The 15,532-nt window shown below is 44.1% G+C and overlaps 2 protein-coding genes across 2 annotated transcripts; both read left to right on the top strand.

Annotated features, from left to right (window-relative positions):
• Window positions 1-6,300: 6,300 nt before the first annotated feature.
• LOC104441388 (cytochrome P450 77A2) lies at window positions 6,301-8,283 on the top strand. Its single transcript, XM_010054523.3, has 2 exons — window positions 6,301-7,276; window positions 7,658-8,283. Exons 1-2 carry the CDS (start codon window positions 6,301-6,303, stop codon window positions 8,281-8,283), a joined length of 1,602 nt encoding a protein of 533 aa, XP_010052825.2.
• A 4,853-nt stretch (window positions 8,284-13,136) lies between these two features.
• LOC108959267 lies at window positions 13,137-14,049 on the top strand. The gene is made up of 2 exons (XM_018872762.2): window positions 13,137-13,176; window positions 13,443-14,049. Exon 2 carries the CDS (start codon window positions 13,496-13,498, stop codon window positions 13,958-13,960), a length of 465 nt encoding a protein of 154 aa, XP_018728307.2. The 5' UTR covers window positions 13,137-13,176; window positions 13,443-13,495; the 3' UTR covers window positions 13,961-14,049.
• The last annotated feature ends 1,483 nt before the right edge of the window (window positions 14,050-15,532 follow it).

The raw sequence follows: 15,532 nt of genomic DNA on the forward strand, positions 1-15,532 counted from the left end.
ATGCAATGTCGAATTTGTATATTTTAAATTTATCTTAGCTATGCCTAATTTAAAATTACATGGAGCTACTGGATGCAAATCAAATTGGGATATGGATTTGAATTATCTCACCGGAGGTTCATCTTTGGGAAATAGAAGAAAGAAGAAAAAACAATATTCGGACGCTATTTATATTTATACCAATGATTTCCATATAAAACCGGTTTTTGTTCATTGGACATACTTAACAAAATATCATGTCCAGTTTACATCATTAACTTGAGTTTAATGGGTGCGGCTATCTATATCTAATCAATCGATGATCAGAGTTATACGAAAGAGAGAGAAAGGAATACTAATCACCTCATCATGCGGCATAGAGAAACCATTCGGAGAAGATAATCGGGACGAATGGAATTGGACTTTGAAGCATGAATACACTACCTTTGATCAAGATTGCTAATAGTTACTGATAAAAATCCTCCATGATATAGTAAAGTCTCAAAATGAGAATATTCGCGCACCCACAAGCAAGTTCTCAAGTTTAGCCCAATTAGCCCACGGCCTTCAACTATATAGTTAGAAGTCTTCCCTTATATATGGGTCCACACACTAATGTCTTTTTGATGTGGTACAAGAATGTCCACTTAGAATCTGCCATTACTCAACCCCCCTCGTCCGCCCATGTACTTGAGAAATCCACTCTTGCCCCAAATCAAACATATCCCAAGCCACCCACCAAGGATGCACCTTGCGCAGGACCTTGCGATGGGGGTATTCCCAAGTGCAGCTGCAACACTTCCCACCGTAATCATGGACAAAGAGGCCATGACTGAAGCAACCACGCTTCTCACTCTGTGACATGTATGAAGACGGCAGCTAGCAATGGCACTGAGCCTCCAATTACAAAAGTCAAAGCAGCACAAGCAGCCACAATACTTGGGCTTGGGACCAGCCAAATCCTCTCCCCAAGCCCCATCCTCATTACCCTCTTCTCTTGGAACTTCAGGATGTCGTATTGCGAGTACACCGACACGTACTCGGCGTTGGCCAAGCTCAGTGCGTGAGAAGCAAGGGCTCGGTATCATGATGATGATCCTTTGGGGTCGCCATTCCCACTCCTATCAGCATGAGGGCCACCGATGTAAGGCCTTCGTGGCCTCCCAAGACGACGGCGCGCAGCCACAGCGCTTTCGGGGAGTAGTCGACCCATGGTCTCTCTGGAGAATATTGGTTCTCTCTCAAATGTTGTTTGGGCTTAGGCTGTGTGACAATGCCCTCCATGGAGACTAGTTTTTTTCTAGGAAAGTATGGTGGGAGAGCTTCAAAAAGGTGATGGAGAGGAGGTTGAAGATACTGTGTTTTTTATGGGTTAGAGAGCATGTCTCTTTGGTGGTATACATAGACAAACCTTGGGACTAAAAATATTTTGAATTAAGTATCAACATATTTGTGATTGCTTTGCCTGTACTCCATGGTAATTCTACCTTGAGAGAACTCGTGTCTCGTTAAATTTAGACATATTTGTCATTGAGTTTAATGTTGCCGCTAAACTTAGATCATATTTGATGTAAAGGACATCATATACCGGTCGTGATAATTGAGGTTATTACTCAAAATATCATCACGATCACATTAAGTAAAAAGACGATCTTGTGCATTTTGGCGCAAAAGGAATGTGCAACACAAAAATACATCTCCAGATATTTTAGCTTCACGGATACTGACCACATATATCGAATTCAGAAACATCATCGTAGGCCCTCAACCCTAAATCAAACAACATTGACCCTTTATCCTTTACTTCTTTCGGCTTCATTACCATATCAGGACTTTCTCCCAATGCAATATCATGAATAGGAACCGAAGTCAGATTAAAGCATACCAAAATGCAAAGTTTATGGTGCTAACTCTCTCGTTTCCCTACGGCCCATTGCATTGCCTTTTTCATCATATAATTGCATCAAACGCATAAGAAATGGCACATAATGGCCAGTTGACATTATAGTTCAGGCATTGAGCATGCAAAAGTCATCCAAAATCTAACTACTTAAAATTTTTGGGCTGATGTTCGATGAATGATTAGCTTCCCTCTTACAAAACCCTATATTTAGAAACTCAGCGTTGTATGTATTTAATTGACATATAGTAAAAACAGATGAATGATTAGCTACATGAGCAAATTAGTTAAGACTAGTCGTATCTTCCATGTTGATCATTGAGTTCAATGTTGCCACTAAACTCTGGATCGTATTTGATGTTGAAAACACCACCTACTAGATCACGTGGAATAAGTTAGGTAAAAAAAATAAAATAAAAAATAAAAAATTCATGTGCATTTTGGATATCTAGTTTCCTAACTCGAACCGCAAATCTCGAATTAAGAAGTGGCATTGTAGGCTAAACAAGCGTCAGAAAGTTTTTTCCCTCCTGAACCCTAAATCAAAAGACATCGACCCTTCATCAATTACCTCTTTCGGCCTCATTAGCATCTCATGAATTTCTTCCGGTGCAATAACATAAATAGGAACCAAAGTCAGATTAAAGCATACACAAAGTGCACAGTGATTATGGTGCCAACTCTCTCGTTTCCCTTCGTCCCGTGGCATTGCCTTTTTCCATCCAATGTCTGCGTTAAACGCTGAACAAGTTGCACATCATGCACGCAACCTTTGTAGAGCAAAATCACTATGTCTTCCTTGGCAATATATGGTGGAATTAATGTACCTAATGACGATAAGATCAAGCAAGGATGTGGTTTTAATAGGTTCACCGGTTAAGAGTAGGAAGCTTAGCCCCGTTTAGCACCGAAAAAGCTATGGCCTTTTGCTCACGGGGGAAAATATCGTGCATGACTCGTCTTGTGCCTAGTCTGAAAGCATACAATTTGAGCAATTTCTGTAGACTGAAATGTTTTGATATACAAGATGAATCTATTATATAATTTCAATTTGTTACCTTACTCGTTTTGCATTGCCAAATACGGCGTAAGGTAAGCAAACTCGAGCACTCACCTTTTGGAAAGCAGTAAACCAGAATGGACATGAATTTAAAGGGCACAAAAATTTACATAGTTCGGTGGTGCATGCCAACGTCAGAGGGAGAGATGAGACAACCTCTACCGTAAAAAAATTTGCTCATGTTACGTCTTCTTCACAGCGCCAGGCTTAATTACATCCCTTTCACAGTGTCTAGAATCTCAACGTGAGTTCTTTCAACCAAGAAAGAGTCCCTTTGATGGCTAACAATTAGCATATCAGAAACAGCGAGACTTGTGTCACGGGTCGGTCGATGGTCTTTAGATCATGCTCCGTCCGTGGGCCGTGTCACTTGCCTGTTGCTACCTAAGGACCACCTATCCACGGCTTCGATCCTGTTGGCGTGTGATTCATACGTGCGCATCTACAGAAGAGAGTGTGTTGACCTGTCTAGGTGCGGCTCGAATGCCCCCCTTTGGCCAAAAAACAAGAAAAAAGAAAAAAAGAAAGGATAAACTGTGTACGAACCTAAGCATTAGATCATATAATTCAGTTAGAGAAACAAACATCTTCAAACGACTTGTGGGACTTCTTTTGTGCAGCTACAGAACAGCTAAAGACAAAGTTCACCTCTTGTTGTATATATATGGCATGAACATTGGAACCGACTTCACCAAGATATCTTGCGCAAAGATAACAGTCCAATTTGGACTTGGAAAGGACGTCAAATCCGAGCATTCAAGAAATCCCGTATTCTCCTCTTCGGGCTTTCGACATACTTTAATTCAGGTCGCATTTCGTGTATCGGGCTAAAAACTCAAAGACGTACGGTACAACAGTATGTCAGAAACTAAATTAAAGGAACTAAACTTGAAAGTATGAAACGTGAAGGAACCGAAGCGATCAATCAGTAAACCAGACGTCTTCAGAAGCATGAAAAGGATGATGAGTATGGTAGCTCAATCTCATTTCCAAATCCGTTAGGCCCACAATCAATTTGTTGGGAGGCGCGCAGTAGAAGCCCAATGTCTTCCTCTAAAGAGATCTCTTAGTGGAAGCCCAAATTCAAGCCCATCATTATATCCAATTGAACCTATCTTTATTCATTATATCCAATTAGCCTTATCTTCACTGAAAAATTTAAACTAATGAGTTTTTTTAATCAATTATGATATATTAATTAATTCACAATTCACCAAATTTCTGATGTGAAATTTTTCCGTCATCATACCCATCTTCACTTGATATACTAATTGCAACTTAGAGGATCTCATGCACACCTTCACTTCAATTCTCTTCCAAGATCAAATTGGAACAAATTGGAGGTAGGCATTTAATAGAAGCCCAATACCTTAATCTGAAAAATTCTTTAATCGAATGCTCAAATTTAAACCCATCAACATATACAGTTAAACTCATGTTTATTTAAAAACTTAATGAATCATGAGTCAATTATTATATAACGATAATCTATGAAGCACGAACACGTTGCTGAGGCTTCCGTGTCGTGTCGGACACGCTCGGACACCTTCGGACACACGGTCAACACATGTCGAGAAATCCGACACGTGGTCAACTTTCTCGACACGCGTGTCCAAGAGAGAGATTATTGAAGAAGACGATGATGGGTAGAGGTGAGGCCGAGGAAGAGGCCGAAGAAGCGGAGATGAGGCTGCGACAGCGAGAGGAAGAGCATAAAGGCGAGGCGAGGCTACGATGGAGGGCGGCGGCGAGGCTGCATTCTTGCTGTGAAGGAGGAAGGGCCGGAGGCAACGGCGATGAGGCGACCGAAAGAGTTGAGAAGATCATGAGGAAGAAACGAGGGGGCGGGGGAGCAGGTTGTGGCGTGGGGAGGCAGGGGAAGAACAGAATGGGGGATTGATGGGGGTGCAGCCTCGCAGGGGAGCAGGTGGTGGCGTGGGGGAAAGGGAGGGGGAGCGGGAGAGAAGAGAGGAGAGAGGGGAAGAAACCGATGGGGATGGGGACGATTGATGGGGGCGCAGGTGATGGGGGCGCAGGGAGCAAGTGGTGGCGTAGGGGGAAAGGGAGGGAGAGAAAGAGAGAGAGGAGAGAAGGGGAAGAAACCGAGGGGGTGGGGGTGATTGATGGGGGGTGCAGGGAGCAAGTGGGGGTGTAGGGGGAAGGGGAGGGGGAGAGAGAGTGGGGGCAAATCTGCATAAATCGAATGGGGGAGGGGATTTTGGGGTGGTGGCGTGGGAGAAGAGGAGAGAGAGAAATGAGGAGAATAATTTTTGTTAAAATAAAAAATATTTTTTTAAATATGCACACGTATTAATTATGAATATGTTTTTTAAACTTTTTATGAATAGAATTATTTATATTATTAGTGTAAATTTATTGTAAGTTCTTATTTATTTATTTACTTATTTGTGAATTTGAATCAAATTAATTAAAAATAAAAATATTTATTTAATATATAACGTGTCGGAATTCTTTACTTTTTAAAAAATAACGTGTCGCGTGTCGTGTCGTGTTGTGTCGCGTGTCGCGTGTCAGTGCTACACAGACGATAATTGTACACTACACTCCAATATAGCAATTTCTAATACAGCTCACACATGCAACCCAACTAAAGAGCCTTAAAATAGATTATTTTCTCTCTTGAGATACCTCGTGTCGATCAACTTAAGCCCACCCGAGCACGACATCTTTTGCTAACTGCAGTAAAAGTAATTGAATAGCAGTTGCTACCGTCTCAACTACCGCCACCGGCACACTTTCCCTTATTAGTCATCTCCAATAAATTAGCGTTCAAACTTTCCACTTTACGAGCTTGAACTTTGAAGAGAAGTGTCTCTCTCCTGTCGATCAACAGTATGCTATCCACAGGAGTCTACAATCTACGTCGTTCGCAGATGCAAAACTGAAGGGACAGGACAAACAATAACATCACCGGGAATAGAAGTAGTAGTCTACAATCTACGTCGTTCGTATCCATGCTTCTTCAATATGTCTAGTCAAGATAATCAATACCGTCACTTACCAATCGTACGGGCCACATTTACTCGCCCCATTCACGAAATTTGTAATCGATGCTTGTTTGTACTCTTTTAGAAGAAGTGTAAATTTACAAAAATTGCTGTCAATTATTCTAATAATTTAAGTTGTCCAGTGAATACGTAATTTATTGTTTAAATATTCTTTACCAAATTAAACTCATACATGACCATTAAACATATGTGTCTGCATTTTCGGCCCGTTGAATTGCTTCTGTCCCACCTCATCATTCGTTCAGCATTGTTCTCGCATGCTATCTAACTTCGCCTTATAAATTTCCCTGAACCGCCTCGTCACTTGCTAGCTTCTCTTCGCTCAAAAGACAATGGAGCTTTTGGACATCCTCGTATTCGGTCTAGCCGCCGTGCTCCTCTGCCTGTGGTGGCGATACTCTCCCTCCCCCGTCTCCGCCACCGCTCACAGGCCGGAGCGGCGGCTCCCTCCCGGGCCGCCCGGCTGGCCCTTGGTAGGCAACTTGCTCCAGGTCATCCTCCAAAACCGCCCTTTCATCTACGTGGTACGCGATTTACGTGCGAGGTACGGGCCGATCTTCACCATGAAGATGGGACAGCGCACGCTCGTCATCGTCACGAGCTCGCAGCTCATCCACGAGGCCCTCGTCCAGCGCGGCCCGCTCTTCGCCACCCGCCCGCCCGACTCGCCGACCCGCCTGGTCTTCAGCGTCGGCAAGTGCGCCATCAACTCGGCCGAGTACGGCCCGCTCTGGCGGACGCTCCGGCGGAACTTCGTCACCGAGCTCATAAACCCGGTGCGGATCCGGCAATGCGCTTGGATCCGGAAGTGGGCGATCGAGGATCATTTCAAGAGGCTCGAGAGCGAGGGCTTAGAGAAGGGCTACGTGGAGGTGATGAGCAACTGTAGGCTCACCGTTTGCAGCATTTTGATATGCTTGTGCTTCGGCGCGAAGATCTCCGCGGAGAAGATCAAGCACATCGAGGGCGTGCTCAAGGAAGTGATGATGATGACGACGCCGAAGCTGCCGGACTTCTTGCCGGTCCTCACGCCGCTCTTCCGCCGGCAACTGAAGGCGGCGAGGGAGCTGAGGAGGAGGCAAATGGAGTGCTTGGTTCCGCTCATCAGAGAGAGGAAGGCTTTCGTGGAGGGCGGCGGCGGCGGCGGCGGAGCAGGCAGGAATGGTGGGTCGGGAAACGAGCCTCGCTTCGAAATGCTGAGCCCGCTAGGTGCAGCTTACATCGACTCGCTGCTAGGGCTTGAGCCGGCGGGGAGAGAGCTCGGAGATGAAGAACTGGTCACGCTTTGCTCCGAAGTTATTAGCGCTGGTACGAAAACTTCCCTTTTCTCTTCTGTATGATTCGGTCCACACCATTGATATCACACCTAAAGCTGACGCATTCTGATCTTCCCATACATATAAATCATATTATATCTTTGAAATCTCATATATTGCAGTCGAGTGCATTAGCTATGCGACATAATAACTTCACCTATGTCGTCTATCCGACCGTATTTATGTGACTTTATATATTTTGCCATGGAGTTGTACAAAAGAATCGATTTATTCTTTTACCCAAAAAAAAAGGATCAATTTATTCTTAGCATAAGGGACAGGTAAGTTCAAGAATATTATGATTTTGACTGTTTGTGTCATTTGTTGTTTTCTTTTTAAATTCCTACAATGACCTAACTGTTGATTTCTTCAGGTACTGACACCAGTGCAACCACCGTGGAATGGGCGTTGCTCCATCTAGTGCAAGACCAAGACATGCAACAAAAGGTGTACGACGAAATCGTCCAGCATGTGGGAAAAGATGGACTGGTCGACGAGAACGATGTCGAGAAAATGACGTACCTCGGCGCTGTCGTCAAAGAAACGCTCCGGCGACACCCGCCAAGCCACTTCCTCCTGTCCCATGCACCGACGGAGGAGACAGAGCTCGGCGGCTATGTGATCCCGGCACAAGCCACCGTGGAGTTCTACACTGCATGGGTGACCCAGGACCCGGACCTGTGGGCAGACCCAGACGATTTCCGGCCCGGGCGGTTCCTGGATGGCGACGGCATCGGCGTTGACGTGACGGGGACGAAGGGCGTCCGGATGGTGCCGTTCGGCGCCGGTCGGAGGATTTGCCCAGCGATGACCCTAGGCATGCTGCACGTGAATCTGCTCTTGGCGAGGATGGTCCATGCGTATCGGTGGATCCCGGTTCCAAACGACCCGCCCAACCCGACCGAGACTTTCGCGTTCACCGTGGTGATGAAGAACCCTCTCAAGGCAATTATGTTGCCCAGACAAGAAAAGAGTGGCCTTGGCGGGACTAAGGAGTAATTAAGGACTTTTAATGTCTAGTTTGATGTAGCTTCTCATATTATGTTTAGATTCTGCTTGAACTAGGTCTCGTGTGATGTGTCTCTATTAAAGGATGATGGGCATTGACCCAGATGTTTGGAAGTAGCGCCAGCAAACCCTATCTGCTCTCTTTAGTTTCTGAAGAACATGTTAAGTTTTTTATAATCATTCTCTCTTTGGGGCTTACTTCATAATTATTATCTCTGAACATTCACCACACAGATCTACAAACTTCTTGAGTTTTAGTTGGTCAACTTTCTCCAAATGAAAAGCTCACCGTTAGGACAGCCATTCATGAAAGTGATTTCTAACTACTAAGAAAAATTAACTGGAAAAACTACAATGGTATATAATTAAGTTAGCTAAGTTGAAAAGTTAACTAAATTAGCATATGTACAATAGATTTATAATTATTTTAATAACTGTTTCACATGCAATATCCCAGACTGTCGGGGGCCATTTGGATAAATAAGCCATAATTATCTCCCAATTAGCATATATCACATCAATTACTTGGTAAATCAATTAATTTGATGAATTACTCTTTATATACATACTAATAATGTTCATGTTGATGCAATCCTATGCCCAAACTAAACATAGATATAACTAAACATAGATACCTTATATCTATTTTGTGTTTATTCACTTTAATTGGAAAATCAAGACAAAACATAAATAACAAAATTTTTACAATTCATGGTCATGACATGTGGTACGGTAAGCCAATGTAGATGAAATCTATAGCAAGCGGACAATGCGATTGGTTAGTCACCCTACATCAGTGGTTTTTTTGTCTCTTTTTGAACACCACATACCGAGAAGTTCATCCTTCCTTGTTTGCATTTTCGATTTGATTTTGGGATCCATTCTTTCCAAGACTCAATGTTTCGCAACAGCTCATGCCCCATGCCCCATGCCCCAACTTCGCAACTGCTCATGCTGTTGAACGATAAACGCACACGTCTCTATCTATAGCAAGCGGACGATGCGATTGGTTAGGCGATGACCCACTTCACTAAATTGAAGCTACACGTAGGTTAACATGCGGCTGGACTCACTGTGATTGGAATCCGATTTCCTTGTGACCAGCTGACTTCCGTTATTACCACAACAGCACTAACGGTAAGAGCGAATTCGTTACCTATTCCTCATTAGATGAGATGTCGGTTCCTTTCTGTTAATCCAATTGCCCTGTGAAATCAACAGCAAAGTCATTTGGCAGTTGCTCGCCTTAGGTCAACCAGATCCTTCACAAGCCCTTTTCCTAAGAAAAAATTATCAAAAAAGTTATAAACTTATTACATAGATGCCAATGCACTTATACATTTTTAAATTTGGTCAATCCAATCCTAAACCAATTGACAATTAGTCAACATAATTTTTCTAGTCAATTTTAGTTGAATATCACTACCTTGGTCAGTGGTCGTACTATATTACACTGCTGGATTGACATGAACAATTTTTGTATTTTTAAATTTTCTATAAAATAGAAAAATGGCAAAAAGAAAATTCAGAAAATTTGTGATTTTTCTCATTTGTCTCAAGTCTCAGAGTGATTTATGTTTCATATAATCCAATGATTTGAGATAGTGATCTCTGTCCAGTAAAAGAAAGGGACTTGAGCTGGGCACAAAAGACGGAGATGCTGCAACATTGATTCGTATTTTTCCCTTTTTGGATGAGCAACAGCAACATTAATTTCCGCGAACAACCAACTTATCAAAACGTGGTTAGTCTCATTTACATATCTCTGCGCATGACCAAAAACGTCGATCCGGAATGATCACGAGAGGGCATTTACGTGGGATAAGGACTTTTCAGAGCAGATGTTCATTTGCGGTAGGTGCAATCAATTCTCGTGTACAGAGCACCCGTTTTTTTCTAGGGGTTTCATCTTTCTTTCGTCCTAACTTTTGCATTGATAACTACTGTACGTTCACATCGTTCCGGAACGTGTAAGATTTCTACAACCCCTTGTTTCCTCTGAAGATTTTCTTCCCCGGAGGAAGGGAATACAGGGACATGGGGTCTCTCACCTCTGGGAGGTTCTCCCTCCTGTCCCCTTGAGCCTTTTAAGGACCTGCTCAGGTCCGTAGCTTTTGCATTGATAACTACTGTCCGTTCACATCGTTCCGGAACGTGTAAGATTTCAAGTCACAAAAAAATGAGATTCGGATTCGATCCCTAATGTATAATCTTTCAGGGTCCATCTTAAATGAGATAGTACCTGTTTATGACCCCTCTCGTCCTAAAGTCGGCAATCCATCTTTGAACAGTTGAGATGATGGATTTATGAAGGTGATCGATGTAACTTTCGTTGTCTTTGATCACGAACTTCCTCATCCCCATTCTTTGATGGATCTTTATGGTCTTCTATGTGATCCAGACGCTTGTATCGAGCAATTTCGATCTCGACTCTAGAGATTTCTTTCTTTTCTAGGCAACTATTGTCCCATTATCTAAAGGGAAATGATATGGTAGTGTTTGCTCTAGCGTCTAATAACAAAAGAGAACTCCATTTCTTCTGATTTCATCCACAACGATCACATACCCAACAATAATGTCATTCTACCAATTTGCCTCTGCATGTTGTAAAAATTAGGGTTATTGACTGTTACACTCATTGTAATGGCAATCTCAGTCTCAAGAACAAAAGGTGAAAAAAAGGATCATTTTGCAAAACAAAGGTGTAAAACCAGGAATACACACCCTCATCAGTAGCTTCTGAAGTTGCTATGCCCGGCAATAACCTCCGGGACCGCCGTAGCTGATCGTGTAGCCCATCTCCGGTTCATGTCTGTTGAAGGAGGAGGTGAATACTCACCATGCAGACCGTCGTGATTCGGTCTTATGAAGTTGGTCCTGATAAGACCGCTACCATTGAGAGCATCCTAAACCTTTTGCAGGTGATTGCAGCAACATGTTTTAGATGACTTTCATTTTAAATTCGTGTGAGCATAGAAAATTTGTGGGAATATTTTACAAATTGAGAATGATGTTCGACTTGTGAAATTGTAGGAAACAGAATTAAATCACGTGTGGATGTCAGGTCTTTTGAGCAATGGATTCGGGGCAACGCATGGAATGATGAGGAACAATCTGATATGGGTTGTGTCAAGAATGCACGTTCAAGTTGATCACTACCCCATTTGGTTAGTTCCATTACCATGTCAGGATTAGCCCCTTTCATGTGAGGACTCAAAACTTTTACTTAAGTTCATGAGAATCCTAAATGTAAAAACATTCGACCTAATAAGGATTCCGAACAGAACTTGTAATACTCTTGTCTTTACACAAGATTAACTGCTACAGTACGAATATAATCGTTATGTCCAGACGAAGATTATAACTAATTCTTCCATGCTTCTATGCCACTCCAGGAGCTACGAAATTGTTTTAACTGTTCACCTGCTTTAGTTTTCAGCAACCTTTCAGGTAATTAATAGATATGATCTTGATCACTAGGTGGATAAGGGATGTAGCTTACAAATTTGGGATTGGCAAAACTCTCCAGGTAGAGCTCATAGTGCAGGATATTTTTCACATCGATGAGTATGAAGTTTTAGGCTTGTAGGAATAAACCCGGTGTACCTTATTGATATTGAATTTCCAAGTTGTTGTCGAGATATGTGAACATGAAGCTTTAATAATATATCTTACAGGGGGGCGAAGTAGTTGAAATCGACACGTGGGTTGGAGCATCAGGGAAGAATGGCATGAGGCGAGACTGGCTGATCCGCAGCCAAGCTTTCAGGAGTCACTTTTGCTCGGGCAACCAGGTATGACTCAGAAATCTCTTTGACTCGTTTTAGTCAACTGCATATCTACTATATGGGCTAAATCCACCAGAAACTATAATCAAGCATGCCTGGTCATTTGCATTAACAGTAGCACATCATCTCGTTCTTTATAATTACTGCATTCATGTTTTTGCATGGCCATCATATTTTCTTTCTTATTATGTAAAAGCTTAGTAATTGAATTGCGACGAAATCGTGTTAATTTTCATCAATGTACGTGCTAAACACAGGCGGCTCAATCCACCAAAGATGTTGAAAGTATGTGGGAATGCGTGAAGTCACCATCGGGCATGTGGCTGCTTCCCATCGGAGGACAGACTCCATCCATCCATCGCCTCCGGCTAGACCGACTCCTTCCATGCTGTATTCTTTCTTATTTGGGCCCGGCCGGCCCATTTTCGCCCTTTGTCCGTGGCCCGGCCCGCGGACCTCTTCCCTCCTTCTCCTTCTCCTCCTCCCTCACGCATCTCCGCAGAGTCTGCAAAAAGGGAGAGAGGAGGAACAGTACAGTCTGTACAGAGGCAGAAGTGCAGAACCTCAGCGACGACCAGGGGTTCGGCTGGGGTTTTTGTACGAGAGAGAGCGACAGAGATAAGGAGAGGGGGAGGAAACGAGTCTTTTGGGTGTATCTTTTTCTGGTTTTGGTGCCAAGGGGAGCGACAGAGAGCGAGCTCCAGAGAGTGGTTGGCCGTCGCCGGAGGTCCGTCCGTCCGCCGCCGTCCGCCAGCGCCCCCTCGAACCGGGTAGGCTTTGTTTCGAACGTGTGTCCCCTGCTTTTTGGGTGTATCTTTTTCTGGTTTTGGTGCCGAGGGGAGCGAGAGAGAGCGAGCTCGAGAGAGTGTTTGGCCGTCGCCGGAGGTCCGTCCGTCCGCCGCCGTCCGTCGCAGCCCTGCCCTCGAACCGGGTAGGCTCTGTTTCGAACGTGTGTCCCCTGTTTTTTGGGTGTATCTTTTTCTGGTTTTGGTGCCGAGGGGAGCGAGAGAGAGCGAGCTCCAGAGACTGGTTGGCCGTCGCCGGAGGTCCGTCCGTCCGTCCGCCGCCGTCCGCCGCAGCCCTCCCCTCGAACCGGGTAGGCTTTGTTTCGAACGTGTGTCCCCTGTTTTCCGGGAGGCGGCCGGCCAGTTCGCCGCAAGTTTCGGCCCGAACCTGTCCTCCCCGGAAAGCTGCTGGTTATTCTAGTATGCGTCGTAGGGGTTTAGCTTTGTGCTCGCGTCCGTATCGAGTCGAAAATCCCTCGTGTCGGAGCGCGCACCAAATGCTTGTGCAAATGCCTGAATGGACAGGGACGAGCACTGGCCATCGGGTCTCACGTTCATCTTCTCTTCTCCATTGCAGGTTGTGGAGGTAGAAACAAGAGCAGCACCGGGTCTCCCTCTTCTCCCTCGAATATGGAGCCTCCATTCCTCTGGGAAGGCACGGGCCGTCTCAAACGGAGAATGACGGAGCTCGACCACCGCATCAACGGTCTCCTGATCCGCTCTCTCCTGGACTTGTTCCTTTACGGCGTTGGCCTGTCCCAAATGTCGCGCCTCTTTATCACTGGGTTCGTGTGGATGCCTTTCTCGCTGTCCCTCATCATATTCGCCATCGGCTGCTTCTACGGGTACAGCCGTCTCCGGCTCCTGCGGGCTTACTCCATGGAGATGGAGCGCGTGGCAGCCGTGCTGGATGGGAGACGACGGACATTGCTCGAGCTTGGTAGGAACCGTGATGCCTGGGAGGCGGAGATGGCCGGGATATTGGCTGTTCCCGCTTGGACCCACCAAACTCAGGGTGCTATGAACGCGTTGCTCTTTGTGTTCTTGTCGGTCGCTCTTATATATCCACAATACCCATTCGAGCGTTATGTTTGAGTTTATATGGGATCGTCTATGTGAATCCATCTATCTAATATATGTCTCTATGTGTACTCTGACATGAATAGACTCTGATATTCATGCTAGCTTGAGCATCTTGAAACTCTTAACTCTCTCATTGTTCGTCTCCTGGTACATTGGTGCGTCCGCTGCAAATGTGATCGCTTGATTCTGTGCTTCAGTTCACTCTTCAACTCTCTTGATTGCGTGTTTTTTCTGTCCTAAAGAAGGACACCCACAAACTAGGTAGTATTCAAACCTCCACTTCCCATTTATTATGGCACACACCAATGCTTGCAAACGGTGTGGATTCGAAGATGATTGTGCACTGAAGGTGTGGCCAAATCACAGTGGCAATCCATCTGACTTGTTATGGTGTGCTGTTCTTGACCTAGAAATTGACTTCAATCTTGGAATAGTCAATTGGATTAACTTCAGGGACAACCCTTAAGTATTATAATTCTACTTGTGCCATCAATTTTATGCAAAAGAGCCTCGAAGTTTCTATGGTGTTGCAACTTGGAAATTTGTTTGTTAAACCCCTTCAGACAGGTGTGCAATGGACCAAATCTCTATTCCACTTGACAAGTAGATATCTAATTTCTTGTTATGATGGTATTGTAGTCATGCTAAGGAATTCAGGAGTACTGAAGAACTTTAAATGTTGCTTTCCAATTTGTAACACACTTATTTTGCCTCAAGTTCCTGTGACTTAATTTGGCCCTGTTTTCATTATCAATTTCGGAGTGCTTCTTGTGGAGCATAAAGGAAATTTTGCACTCACCTATTCGTTTCAATGATTAAACTGATTTCTTGCCTGTTGTGGTTTGAAGTTCTAGATCTCAACTCTGTCGATTTAAAGTTCTGGGTTTAGTCAATACTCTGTTGTGTTCTGTCCAAACCCAAATACCCGATCACAGTTATTCTCATTGAAGAACGCTACAGATATCCACTAAATTCATTAGTGCAGCGTTGTTACTGCAAATAAAGTCGACCAATAGGACTGATTACAGACCACAGTTGCCCAAATTCAATCGTTAATGCACCACCTGTTTGCGATTGCTCTATTAATCCTTCTTTCTTCAAGAAGTTCGACTGTATAGATTTAGCAGTATGTTTTCTGTAGTTCCAGGTTAGATTAATTGCATCAGTGCCTGAATACCACATGGGTTCCAACGTGAAAAATTGAGTTCACATGAATCTGCGCGGTATCCTGCAAGAGTGCACTTTCGACAAAGATTTTCAGAAGCCTCCTCTTGTTTATCAGGTAAGATTTGATGAAACCTGTAGCTCTTGACTTGTGCAGAGTTCAAACTATTTTCTGCATTCTGCTACATTTGCGTGCATGCAACACAAGCACACATTCCCCCGCACACAAGAAAGATGTACCTGCGTAATTGTGGGTGAAGTTGATGCTACTATTGCACCCCTTTGATTGTGTATTCTCAGAACACAAAAAAGTACCTCCTGGCTTAGGGGTCCACTAATAATTTGGCCCACAATGGAAGATGTTCGATGCTCCTTAGAGGTATTGTCAAGTTGTGTGGAGCTCGATTGAATAATTCAAAG

Source organism: Eucalyptus grandis, chromosome 4, assembly GCF_016545825.1.
Source record: "Eucalyptus grandis isolate ANBG69807.140 chromosome 4, ASM1654582v1, whole genome shotgun sequence".
Taxonomy (NCBI): domain Eukaryota; kingdom Viridiplantae; phylum Streptophyta; class Magnoliopsida; order Myrtales; family Myrtaceae; genus Eucalyptus; species Eucalyptus grandis.